This window comes from Thunnus maccoyii, chromosome 16, assembly GCF_910596095.1.
Source record: "Thunnus maccoyii chromosome 16, fThuMac1.1, whole genome shotgun sequence".
Lineage (NCBI taxonomy): Eukaryota > Metazoa > Chordata > Actinopteri > Scombriformes > Scombridae > Thunnus > Thunnus maccoyii.
The window spans coordinates 14,555,679-14,569,352 of record NC_056548.1 but is presented as its reverse complement, the minus strand read 5'-3'; the positions used below and the strand labels follow the sequence as shown (position 1 = coordinate 14,569,352).

The 13,674-nt window shown below is 38.9% G+C and overlaps 1 protein-coding gene across 2 annotated transcripts; it reads right to left on the bottom strand.

The window, feature by feature from the left end:
- Nucleotides 1-4,994: 4,994 nt before the first annotated feature.
- On the bottom strand, nucleotides 4,995-12,614 carry mtfr1l (mitochondrial fission regulator 1-like). Of its 2 annotated transcripts, none has more exons than XM_042387862.1 (8): nucleotides 12,276-12,614; nucleotides 10,624-10,783; nucleotides 10,397-10,504; nucleotides 10,190-10,299; nucleotides 9,456-9,667; nucleotides 8,506-8,887; nucleotides 7,403-7,564; nucleotides 4,995-7,163 (listed from the first exon to the last, which is right to left on the bottom strand). In XM_042387862.1, the coding sequence occupies exons 2-7, from the start codon at nucleotides 10,636-10,638 to the stop codon at nucleotides 7,447-7,449; spliced, it is 945 nt and encodes a 314-aa protein (XP_042243796.1). In that variant the 5' UTR covers nucleotides 10,639-10,783; nucleotides 12,276-12,614; the 3' UTR covers nucleotides 4,995-7,163; nucleotides 7,403-7,446. The 2 variants fall into 2 exon arrangements, with proteins under 2 accessions (XP_042243796.1, XP_042243795.1); XM_042387861.1 differs by having other exon boundaries at nucleotides 12,310-12,614.
- Between the last annotated feature and the right edge of the window lie 1,060 nt (nucleotides 12,615-13,674).

Genomic DNA, 13,674 nt, shown 5'->3' with positions numbered 1-13,674 from the left:
GCTTCAGCCTGAAGTCATGGTAGTTGCCACTTGGAATTTAGCACGAAATCAATGGGATAATAAGCAAGATTCAGTTATTAATTTAATGTCTGATAGATTTTTGGTAGATTTACATTTTAATCCTCTTAACAGGGAGAATGTTGAGCTTAAACATATTTTCAAAAAAGCAGCAACAGGTTCACCTTAGTGTTACAGTGAGAGACACAGAGCATCACTGCACTTGAGTGCTATCAACAGTTCCACTTACGGACGCAATTTACTTTGCATCACAAAGCAATCATTTTTAGAGGGCAAACCCACTAATAAGGCAAAAACACTAGAAGGGTCCAAAAATAGAAACAACTGTGTGAATTCAATGGAGCCGCAGCCGCTCTCATGGAGCTGTTCCTGTTGTGAATCATAAGTGTTAGTTTTGTGTCTTGATGACGTGTGTGGATGTGTGGGTGACATAGGGGACGGTGGGCGGGTGGGCGCAGTAGATGCAACGCTTGTGTTCCCCCAGACCTTTGTCATCCACTCAGTGTCGGCTTCATTCAGCTGGTTGTTGCTACGATACAACAAGGGAGATGACACTTGCACTAAACATGGAGACAAACACACAAAAGCTGTTATGTTTTTTTTTACACATTCTGGGAAATCGTTTCTATTTCAGGCACAATTTAAAGATCTTACCCACATCCAGTTGGTGTAGAGTCAAACCAGGATCGGTTCACTCTGCACATGCAAAGTGCCATGGTTAACATATGTTATCACATATTTCTTACCTGTGCTGTGTTTCTCATAATGGCTTTGTCTGTCAAATAAAAATGTAACAATGAGACAGTAGGTGATTATGTTCCCACTGTGCTCTCGGGTTGTCTCTTCTCATCTCATCTGTGGATAATGAGGAGGACAGAGTTTGGGAGCTGTTTTGATCATCATGACACTCAGTGCACTCTGCTCTGGTATTTCCTCTGGTATTTCCAAACTGGAAGGCCAGTTGGTCTAAAAAACTGCGTGACTAGGTACAGCTTCACTTTTGTTAAACAGTGTCAGCACTTACCTCTTTTGAATGCAAATGCAGCATTTTGAGATGTGAACCATGAACAACATTTTTGTCACACGCAGAAAGGTGCAAATGTACCAATAAATAATATCAACTGTGAGATATTTTTTTGTAACACCTGCTCTATGAGAGTGATAGCTGCTGGAGTGATCTATCTTTCCTTGGTTTTGCCTCAGCTCAGCTGTAGCTCAGAATTACCCTCCCTGCTGTGGCAGTGCTTGACACATTTGTCAGAGAGATTAATCAAAACCAAAAGCCCTAACAAAGTTTCTATCCAAAAGTGAAACTTCATCCACTTTTACAGCATAAGACAATCTGCACTCTGTGAAGGGAAACCAAAAGCAATTCCTTTGATCATATTGTTCATGTGGGAAAAGTCAAAAGTAACAAATGAGCTTGAAAGTTGACAGCTTCTGGGCAGCATGAGAAAACATCTAGGACGTTGGAGAGGTGTTTCTGTTTCCAATGAAGAGCTTCCAGCAACATAACCAGACAGTGATAAAAAGCTTTGAGGCTCAGGGAGATGCCAATGCTGACCAGACAGTATGACAGATGCTCTACCTGTTAGCATGTTTGCTGCTCCACTGCCACTTATCACAGAGGGGGAACCTGGCTGGAGTTACTGCCCTGTGTAGAGGGGTTGGATATGGGCAAACTACAGAGGCACTGCGGAAGAGACACATCACCAGGAAGGAAAAAGTTGTTGTTTTGCAAGTCACAAGGAATTCTCAAATACTGGTGAGTCAAGTCTCAAGTCAACACCAACATGACCAAAATATTGTCCAAATCCTAAACTTTGTGTTTCAACACAATCACTATATGCCTTTCATCAAATTTAATGCCATTTAAATCTTTTAAAGATAGTGACAATTTGTATAGTAACTCTTTCTAGCTCTATGAGCTGCATAGCTCTGTGGATGGCTATGTATCAACTAAGCTGAACAGATTGCCATGAAATATTGGTACCACTTTCTGATAAGGCACCCTTCATAGAGGGTTTATAAGCTGTAATTATTGGCTTCATTAATGGTTAATAAATCTAATAATAAATTAGCTGTATATAAATGGATTTTGGTCCAGATCACCCTGCAGTCCTCTGCAGCCTGTTTCTAGGAGGCAGGTGGTCAAGCAGTCCAATGAAGGGGTCTCCTTAATGAATTAAATAGCTAACTGAAAAGACGAACAAGTTTCGTGCTGAGGAAGGATTTCCCACAGCCTGGAAACCCAAAAGTTGTTCTTATTAATGGTTCATAAGTGATCTACAAAGCATAAATAAATGATTATTAACCATTAATAAAGTCATGATTGCAGTTTGTAAACCCTTTACAAAAGGTGCCTTATCGGAAGGTGGTACAGATATTCATGGTCCCCAGAGGACGAATCCTACTGACTTTGGTGACTGTGAGGTTGCCACTTTGTGAAATATTTCGATAACTATTGTGTCAGATTTCCATTCAATTTTGTTCATAAGCTCATGTCCCCCTCAGGATAAATTGTAATAACTTTGGCGAGCCCCGAACATCATTAAGGTTTAATTTGTCCAATATTTTGGTTTATGACCGAATGCGAAACTAATGAAATTCTTAGCTTCAAACTGTACTCTGTGTTTAGTGCTAATTATCATAACCAGAGCTGTTTTAAGTATTTTTTTCCATTGTTACTCTTAACAACTAAGATGGCTAACATGGTGGTAACATTACACTTCCTAACATCAGTAATTTTTGCATTGTCATTGTGAGCATGTTAGCATGCTAACGTTAGCATTATGCCTAAATGCAGCCTAACAGAGCTGCTAACATGTAGACAGTTAAACATAGAAACAGACAGAAATTAGAATTTCTCATTTCTAATACAATTTACAGACATTATTTTTTAAAATCTGCTTTCAACTAAGCTTTGTGACATTTAAGCACAATGATCTTCCGGTGAACATGCCAAGTATTATTCCTTCATTTGGAATTTCTAAGCCAAATTTTTTGCATGTTTTTGTCAGTTTTTTGTAGATTGCAGCAGACTTTTTACATCTGAGTGTGATCATTTGAGGCATTTGTTATGTCTTCTCCTCTGCCCTGCCTTGGCTGCTGTCAGATTGATATCAGATTGTCAGGAAAATGAAGAGGAGATTTTGCAGCACACTTTTAAAAACATTATTTTTTAATGTTTGGTCTTAGAGAGGATATCAATCATTCCAAGTGAAGACCCAAGTCATGGAAGTCAAAATCAGGCTGATCTGTCAAGTCATGACTTTAGTTGAGTCCAAGTCCAGTGACTAAAGCCCACACCTCACATCACACAGCTGAATCATTTTATTTCATTTTACTCTACTTTCACAGAACAAAAATACAGCAGTGAGGCCTCCCAGCAGCTCCAGGGAACCTTAAGAAACTGTTCATTCAAACATCTATTTGAAAATCTTTTACACAAGTCTCGTAATGACGAAAATGTGTCAATGTCACTTTGAACTAAAGGTCTATATTTATAGGTTTAAAAGAGCCTAATTTTGACACTGAGTCCTATTAATTGAGCTCTCCACAGACATCTCCCTGTATCTAAAATAGGTAGGATGTCCATCGTGGAGGTGAATCTGGGACAAAGTAGGCCAAGGACTCTCACAGAAAATAGACTGTGACTCACTGAGGGGCCGAATCGTCCTGGGAAAGAACAGGAAATGGGAAAGAATGTGGGTTAACAATAATCCTTGAAATTACAGGCAGAGGAGTGCAGCCCGCCCCCCTGTGTGATCAAGCGAAGAGGTATCACATATTATGTCTGTCTGTTGATATTCCAGATGCATAAACTAGCAACATCTGGCCTATATGAGGGCCAGACTTAAAAAGTTAAATACTGAATGTCTGTTTTAAATCTAACACAAAAGTAAGCCTTTAACACCCCATCCCACATTCTTCATAACTCCTAAAAATGCAAACACCTCACTTACTTTAATTTCAGAGAGTTTTGGAGGGGAAATAACAGTCACCAAACTAAAACTAACGCAGTCTAATACAGCAGCCCTGCAGTAAATCTCACCTTCTTGGGTGTGATAATGTTTAGTTTTAACAGGTTTGGATTCAACTTTATGGTCATTCTGGAGGCTGTAATTTGTGGTGCAGCTGGATTTCATTGGTATACTCAGAGATGTTTCTAATATTTAGTCTATTCTCATTAACATAAATGGGATAGACCAACTTTCAGAAACACTGTGTTAAAGCCCTGTAATGGTGAAATATTTGTGAATAATAGGTATTCTGTATTATTCATCTCAAGGATAATGAGTCCTGTAGTTTAATTGTAGAATGCTTCATAATGGCCAATAAAGACCACAGTCAGCTCCTGTTTCTGATTGGTTGAAATGTAGAGCAAGTTGTCTGTGCTTGTTTGTGTAATTTAGATGAAGATGGAGCCTGGAGAGCACACTACTGCTTGTTGTGTCTCGCATGTTTAATGCGTTTTGTTGCCATGTTTCATATTTTCCTTTTTTTCAAAGATGAAGATTTTTAGTAAATGGTTCAAACAAAGAGCATATTACAGAGTTTTATTGAAGCACGTGTCAACTGATGCTTATACTTTATGGCTTAAATGTATGTTTTCAAGAATTAGACAGAGCCACACTAACACGCTGCTCAGTGTATCTCAATCACAACTCATTAACACCACAAAACCTATAAAGTGACCATAAATACCAAAGTGAATGAACTCTAAAATAGTTTCAAGGAAAACTGATTATTATAGCCATCATAAAAGGTAGGATTCATTGCAGGGCTGTTTTATTACACAGCATTGGTTTTAGTTAGGTGTAACTAATAAAAGTGCAAGGTGCATGCTACTTCATAACGCAGAAATAAACAGATAAAACAACTCATTAGTTTTGTTTGCCTGCACTGCCCCCTTGTGGTGATATTTGGCACTGCATGCTGTTTTCAATGCAAATTGTATGACACCAAAGACAAGGTTTCAAAACACCAGCCCATCTTTATTTACAAGTCCTTACATGACACAAACTAAACATACAGGCAAGTAGGTCCATCTGCAGATGCACAGTACTACACGACAGCCTACTACATGACACACCCACTTCACAGAGCAGCCGTCCTGTGTTGGTGAGGTTTAGGCATGAGGATTGAGGGGGTTAGGGTAAGAATATCAGGGGGGAGTTGTGTAGTGAAGTGTCTCATGTAGTCTGCAAGACTGCAGATAGACCCCTCTCCACACAGATGGTGTGCATGGTGGTGGGCTCAACCCCACATGGAGATTTAAGGGTGAGAAACGTTCAAACTAGACAAGAGTAAAAAAAATCAAAACAAAGATAAGAAATTCTCTGTGGAAAATCCTCATCAGCTAAATTTTACACTATTATCAGGACTAGTGATGTAGTTGGTATTGTATGCTGTGTAAGGTTTGATATCTTTAGTACAGACATACAATGAATATATTTAACCGTGCGTATAGTATTTTTCTCAGCTGCTTATACTTGAGAGTTCTGTTTACATGAGGAAATTAATTATTGAGAAAATGACCAAAGACTTGTTGAGGGCAAATCCTAGCACGACAAAACATCAACTCCACCGCATACAGGGACACATAGATGGGCACATTCTTGTTCAATCCAAACACAACTTAATAGTAACTTTTCACACCGTAAAACTACACTAAAGGATTCCCTGTCGACATTACAGATGAAAAACAGAGTGGGAGTGACATGAGTGGACGTGAAAGACCTTTTTTTTTGTGAGGGGTTGTTTGAACAAACATTCAGCAATACCACACATAACTGGTTCTTAACATAGTCATCAATTGTATGTTCGTGCTAAAAAAATGTTAAATTGAGAATAGAGGGCACATTCAGGAAAAAAAAAACAAGAGGGCAGGCAACGAGGGGTGGGTCAATTAAAACAAACCCGTGGCACTTGGAACTAATAAGGGAATAAAATCAGCCATTTGAGCAGGCAATAGATCTGTGGTAAGGCGTCAACAAGAATATTCATCATCATGACTCACACAAGCATTTTACCCAGAAAACTCTGCATACAGCATCACGTAAAAGCACTCTTACACATAGCTCAGTCGTCTTTGCCTTAACTAAAAATCAGCAATCTATCAGTCTTCAAAAGCTGCTCATGCTACTTGACCTCCACAAGCTTGTATCTGTTGTTGCCTTAACTAGAAAAACAAAAAAATTTGGGTGCAGATTTCACTCACACACTTCAGAAAGTATTCTCACTTTGTCAAAAAAGTATTTCCAGAGATTTATACACCACACACTTCAGTCTTTAAACTATATCATCATCATGTCCATGCTCCTTTTAGACATCTTTTACACTTTGTTTCAAAAATCTGCATCCTGTAATTCAGTGACTGTCAATCTGTATGTTAATAACAAACAAGAGGACAGCTATAACATCAGCTTTGACAGGTAAGGTGGAGCAAGCAACATACATGATGCTTTGCATGTTTGCAAACTCAGTACTGTAATGCAAATCTTAATAGTTATTTTTCCCCATACACACACTGTGATAAGTTACAGTACTCTCTCTGCATGTACACTAGATCATTTTTCAGTTGTACATAATATATTTTCAAGTATGTTAGAGAACTTTATCCAACTGAAAAAACCAACAAAAAATGTTTACTTGCATCTCTTCTGGAAAATTTAAAAAAAAAAAGACTCAGGTGGGATTATTTTCATAGCAGGATGAATAAAATGCTCCTTAATTTAAGTCCAAAACTTTGTTATGATGGTTTAGATGTCAGCCCCTCCGGCGCCGTGCTATAACACAATGAATAATGTATCTTTAATCATAGCACCCCAGGCACAGATCAAACTCCTGGACAGCAGTGGGACCAGTCTCTTGAGTCATTAATCAAAATAAATTTAAACACAAATGCCTTTTTCAAAGAGAAACAGACTGAATGCAATATGCGATGCAGTGCTGAAACTGATTATTGTTATAAAGAGCTGGCTGTCCCCCCCCCTCATGCTGCACCAGCACTGTGAAGTTCGCTTTTAGTTTTGGATGTCTGGGACAAAGTGTTTTTTTATTCTAACTCTGGCAGACAGCTATTGCCTTGGGTCTGAGGAGCAAGGTTGTGGTCCATGGGTACATATTCCACAGGCAAAGGCCTAAAAATAATGAGGGAGAGAAAAAAAAATAAACAACTAAGAACTCACAAGTAAGCTGAAACATTTTATCACAGAATACATTACCAATGAAAACATGCTTACATTTTTTTAACTCCCCTACTTTAGAGACATTCTCGTTATACAAAAAAAAACTTAAAGCGTTAAAAAATGTAAACGCATGAACTGGCTGAATAAAGGTTACACTACTTAAAATAATTCTACCAGCCATCCTGACTTACATGGAGCAGCAGGATCGGGTATTGATGATAAACACATGATCGGGCTACTTCCGTTTCACAGCAGCAGTATCTTCTTCCTTCAAGACAAACTTTTTCCTCAGAGCTTCTGAAATTAGAGTGGCGGAGTCTTCCTCTCTCAAGGACATACAGCCTCTGTTGTACCTGCAATAACAAATACATAAATACAACCTTTCTCTACATGGCGTAGGGATTATTCAATGTGGTCCTAACACTATTTTAAATACATATAAGAATCCAATCATATAACAGAGGGACTGAAATGCCATGTTGATTTCTTACACAAATGTCCCTGCAGAAGCACATAATGAGAAAGACTTTTAAAGTGATCCTAATGTAACTTTTTCTAAACAGCAGCAACTTTGGTCACAAGTAGCAATTACAAAATAATGGAAAATACTCAAATATAGTGTAACAATAGCACAAGTAGAGAAGAGTCATAAAGACAGCGAATTAACACAATGTTGATACATAGTGTGTGTGTGTTTTTTGTTTTTTTTGCTTTGTACTGTTTACTGTTGTATGTTTTGATTGTGGGGGACTACGGATGCAAATTAGCTTCGAGCTAACTCCGGTGCGATGCATCTTTAATGTTTAAAACTGCACACTGTCCCAACCAATAAATCAAATCAAATCAATAGCAATATCTATCTAAATTTGTGAACATTAGCCACCATAAGCTATTGGTCATACCAGATCAAATAAGGCTGTAGCAGCAAAATCTCTCAGTGTATTTAATTAATTAAGGAGGAGAAATATTGATTGTGGTTTCAACTTTTCCTTTGTAAAAGAATGAATGTGCTACTTGTGTGCCAGATGGTTTGTTACACAGAACCATCTGAAAGGTCGTCCTTGGAAACTGTTTGGAAAAGAGCAGGCACTTTCAAAAAAATACCTGGCAGGTTATTGGATGAACCATCTGTCTATTACTGTCTATCACCGTCTTAACTTGTGAGGCAGCTGGATTGGTGGTTCTGACAAAAGTGCATAACTTCAAGCCTGACAAGATGGATTCTCGCGTGATCGTGTTATGTCATGATCTCACAAATCCAGCTGCCTTGCAAGGTAAGCTTTTTTGTATGTACCTGTCTTTGCTCATCTTCATGCGGTTCATGTCCTTCAGGATGTCCATAACGTCAGCAAAGCTGGTGGACTTTGATAGCGACACCGTATCCTCCTCTGCCTCCCGGAAGTCCATGCTGGGCCTGTCCAGGTCAAAGGTCGCCGACGCCGTCATCGACACAGGCGGAAGAGGGTCGGGGACCAGCTCTGACACCACAGAGACTACGTCCTTCTCATCTTCCTCTTCCTCCTCCTCCTCCTCTTCCTCCTCTGTGACATCACTGATGACAAAGGAGGCAGCAGCCGAGGCGGCTGGCTGGTAAGGCGCCGCCTCGAAAGGCGCCATGGAAAAGCTCATGCTCGTGTCATCGGGGGAGAGCAGATCAGGAGTCAGGGGGTTGGAGCCTGAAATGAAACGAGCAGAGAAGTGAGTGAGTCTCTAATTATTATTTAGTAAAGTTTGAGTGGGACAGTGAGACAAACCGGGCAGCTTAACATATCAAAAGAGAACAGAGTGCAAATGCCATTTCTATTTTTATCTTATTGTGAATTCAAAGCATGACTGTGGGCAGGCTACTGCCATGCTTCCTTAAAATGAATGGGAATAAAGTACATGTGAATATGTGGCACTTTCTCACGACATCCTGGTTGAAATGTTTAACAACTGAGGCCAACTCACCACTGCACAGCACAGATTATCTTAAGTCACTGACCTACAAACTGACGCCACGACATTTTAGTACCAAAGAGCTTTAGGAGAATCAGGGCATCTGACTTGGCAACAAAAGAATCAGTCACACGAAGAAAGTCACTTTGTGGTGAAACACACTCAATGCTTGGAGCAATCCTACATTTGAGCTGCTCAAAGCAGCTGAGTTAATCAGTATAAATAAGAACAGTGCAGCACTATCCTCCCCATTTCAAAAGATCTCCAGATGACGCATGTACATTGATTCTTGCTTGGGTTACCTACCAGAATCATTTGCCACGATCTTTGCAATCTGTGCGCGGAGTCTGCTCAGCTCATCCTGCAGGGCAGTGGTGCGGTTCAGCGCCGTCACCCCAGGCTTCCTTAGCCCCTCCACCCTTTTACCCTCACGGCGGAAGTTGGGCACAGACGAGTTCCTGTGGAGCACCAAGAGAGGCGTAGGCCGCCACTCGTGTTTCAGAGGCCGAGTGTCACTCCTGCAAATAGAAGAGGTGATGATCAGTGTCATCAAACAGCAGCTTTTATCTTTTAAATCTTGATGGGGTGGAGTCCAGCTTTTGGCCTATGCTGCATGCCATTATATGGCTCTTTTTCCTTCTACCCAACGCCAAGAAAAAGTCCAAGTACTATTATCTATATTTAGTAGAAAAATATTTTAGGAACAGTTCAGTATAATGCAATCCAGTACAGTAGCACTACAATAAATCCTATCTTTGTGAAGTTTATAGTGTCTAACTTTCACTGCAAACTAAAGCTACAAAAATCCCTATAGCCTCTCTGAGCCAGTATCAACAAAAGCAGAACTTAACAAAACCAGGATTTATTGCAGGACTGTTGCTGTTGGATTCTTTTAAGTATGCAAATGTTTACCTAATGGGTTGGAAACTGAGTCTGGTATAATGCACTTAGAGAGTAGTGACTTGGCACTATTCCATAACTTAAGTGTCTGTCTCTTTAGTGTCTGGCTCCATTACTCCACTAAATGACTGAATACTTACCGCACTCTCGCATATGTCTCTTCTTCATCTGCAACAATCCAGGCTATGTCTGCCAAGGTAGGAACCATTGGGCCATCCGTACGACGAAGAGAGGACAAGCCTGGCAGTTCCTAATGCATAAGGACACAAGTTAATGTTGTAAACGCAAATATTAAGGAAATGTAGATAAAAAGGTAACATGCAGGACCTATGGGATATGATATGTACCTGGAAACATGCCCTTTGTGGAGCTTTGAGTGGAAGAGTAGAACCTATTCTTCTCACAACGCTACGGGTGGATCCATGAGGCTTGTTCTGCCAGATAGGAATAACATCCTGCAAAACATATTTTAAAAATACACCGATAGTCTCTGCACAAAATATAATACATCCATCCCAGTGCTTGGTGCACACTTTCTACACAATGTGGGAGAATGGATAGACGGCAAACTTACTGTTTCTGTTTCCATTGTGATGGGTCAGTCTCATCCGCTGGAAAGTCGCACACCAATGCCTGGTGCTAGCAGTGGCTGAAGACAGAGCAGTTCAGTGAACAGATGCCACGTTAGTCTGACTGCAAACTCTTGGATATAAATTAGTGATTAATTAGAGCATCTGTTGAGAGAAACAAACAGAGGGAGAACTTACACACATCATCATTTCATCCATTAACTTAAAACAAAGCTGTTAAGAAATGATTAGTTGGGTAACACGCGAGTGACTACAAACCTAATTTTGATATCTGGTCAACAAGTTAAGTTAGTTGTTGTTAAAGGATAGGTTCACAGTGTTTCAAGTCCATCTTAAAACAAGAGTCAAGTGCCCATATGAACCCTGAAAGGGGTCTTCCTTGCTGTAATTATTCCTCTTGTTCATACTGGCTATTAAAAGATCCCCTTCAAAGGGTCGAAATCCACAGTGTGTCCACACAGTTATTTTGTGCAAAAATGCATTTAAACGTTTATCTGAAGCTTATGAGGCTTCAGCAGTCTGAGTTAGTCATATAAAGAGGATATCTGCCACATTTACAGTCTTTTTAGCATCAAAGTCCCTCTTTGTGTTTCCTCAGACAGTGTTTCCCTGTTGAGCTGCAGTGAAAGTATATTAACAAAAAGAGGGTCTTTGGCCCTAAAAAGACTAACAAAAAGACTAAAGATATCTACCTGATTTGATTCATTTGCACAACTGAAGAATCAAATTAGCTTCAGATAAACTCTAAAAGACATTTTAGCACAGAAGGAGGCTTGTGGATTTTGTCCCCCATCACTTACATTCTAAGTGCATTATGAAGGGATCTTCTGATAGTCAGTATGAATAGGAGGAATGATTAAGGCAAGAAAAACCTCTTTCAGTATTCATCTAGGAACCTGACTGTTGTTTTAAGGCAGACTTGAAAAAGTATCACTTGGGATACTGCTTCTAAAGATTTTAATATTATCTGTTTTTTCGATATTTTGTGGAATTAAAAATATGACGTTACTGATCTGAGTAACATTAGAGCTCTGGGAACTGCTAGCAGCTTGCAGTAGCCTATAATATTATCTATATTTAATTAGGTAACTGTGCAATCAAGATCTTCTTTCCAAGAGAGACTTGAGAACGGCAGAAAAAAAATACACAACAAAACATAGCTAGTTACACACTCCAACACATAGAAAAGCATCAGAAACAAACACAGAGATGCCTATAAAAAATAAAGGTCTAGACTTAACGAGCTAAAAGATCGAACGTAACATTAATTAATACATTGATCGAGTTAATTAGATCATGTTCATGTTGATAAACTGTGACATGATCAACATATCAAAGAGCACCGATAGGTTTAAAAACGCTCAATGCGAGCTACGTCTCAAATTTTAACATGCTAGCTGGGTTAATTACGTTACCGATAAGCTTTTTAAAAGAACCGTCACCGTCGTTGAAACAAAATGATGACCGTTAGAAAGATAGTTTTAGTACACCGATCACGGCTATTTAATTAGCCGGTAGCTAAAGGTATTACAACACAAACAGACAGTTAGCTTTAGCAGCACAAGCAACGGCCCCCTGGTTGACCCCCAACTGTACACTAGACCACCATTTCTAAATGTGTCTCGCTTATACTCACAAAGTGCATTGAACGCTTCATTAGTGCAACTTACGGCAGACTGAGGCTGTATCTTGGAAACATAAATCATTAAAATCGTTAGGGGAAGCTTCTTCTCCTCTTCGTCTTTCAGACTTGAGTTGTTGTCGTTCATGAGGCTAGGAAACCTGTGTTTCCTTTCCTGTGATCTGATTGGCTGGTTGTGACTAGCCTGTAACCCTAGATTTTCGAAAACTCTCGCGAGATTTGTAATGAAGTAGTAGTTTTAACCTACATCACGTTTCAAGTGGTCATTTTAACCCAAACCATGATATTTCCCTAACCCTAACCAAGTGGTTTTTGTGCCTAAAACCTGACACAGCTAGACAAGAATATTTGGAAGCGGCTCGCGAGAATTTTGTAAATCTCGGGTTACTATCTAGACACGATCTGATTGGCTGGAGTCTTTTTTTTTTTTTTTTTACATCTTTATTTATAAGTCAGACAGGACAGGAAATTGACAAACACACTTCACATAGTCAAATTATAATTATAAGGGACAATATAACAAGATAGATCACATAACTAATGATAGAAATAAATAAATACATAGATAAATCAAATGTGCTTGTTTATATGTGTGTTTGTTTAGGTGTTGAGCCAGTTTTTTGTGCATTTCTATTATGGAGATTGTTATGAGATGCATAAAATTTATTCATATCAACTGAAAAAATAAATTAAGCACATCGTTTTGGTTGGATTCGCATGCCTTTATCAGAACCTGTATAAGAGCGCCCCCAAGAGGTGGAGATTATCATTGCTGAATACAAGATGATCAGTGACACACAGCTTCTGAGAGGTGAGCTGTCACGATTTACTGCGGATAATATCTACCCTAAATTTACAATATTTTTGGAAAAGTTCCTGAATTTCACAGGAATTCTCGCTTACAGCTTGTATTATTTGTTATTGTGGCCATATTTTATAATCAAAAATGAAAATTTACATGCAAGAAGCCAAACTCTTCTGACTTGACAAATAAAATAATACATTTCTACCTATAGTTTAATGTATCAACAAACAAAAGCTGTTTAAACTTATAAAACCTGTAGGCTTTACAAGGTTTTCTTCTATTGTATTCCCCCTGGCATGTTTATGTCCAGCTCTGTTAAATTGCTGGCTTTTTGCTGTGTAATTGTTACATCTGCATCTACAAAGATTCTTGAAAAATGAATTCAAAAGGTAAAGACATGATAAAGAAACTAATAAATATTAATTACAGCTTGTTTAGAAATACAGGAGAAGCTACACTACATTTAAAAAAATCTGTTTTTGATGTATCTGATTTTTTTTTTGTTTCTCATTATGACCTTTAAATTAAAAAATATAATTCTTTGATCCCTCAGCACCAAATATAAGATTCTGAACATAACTCTGTTTG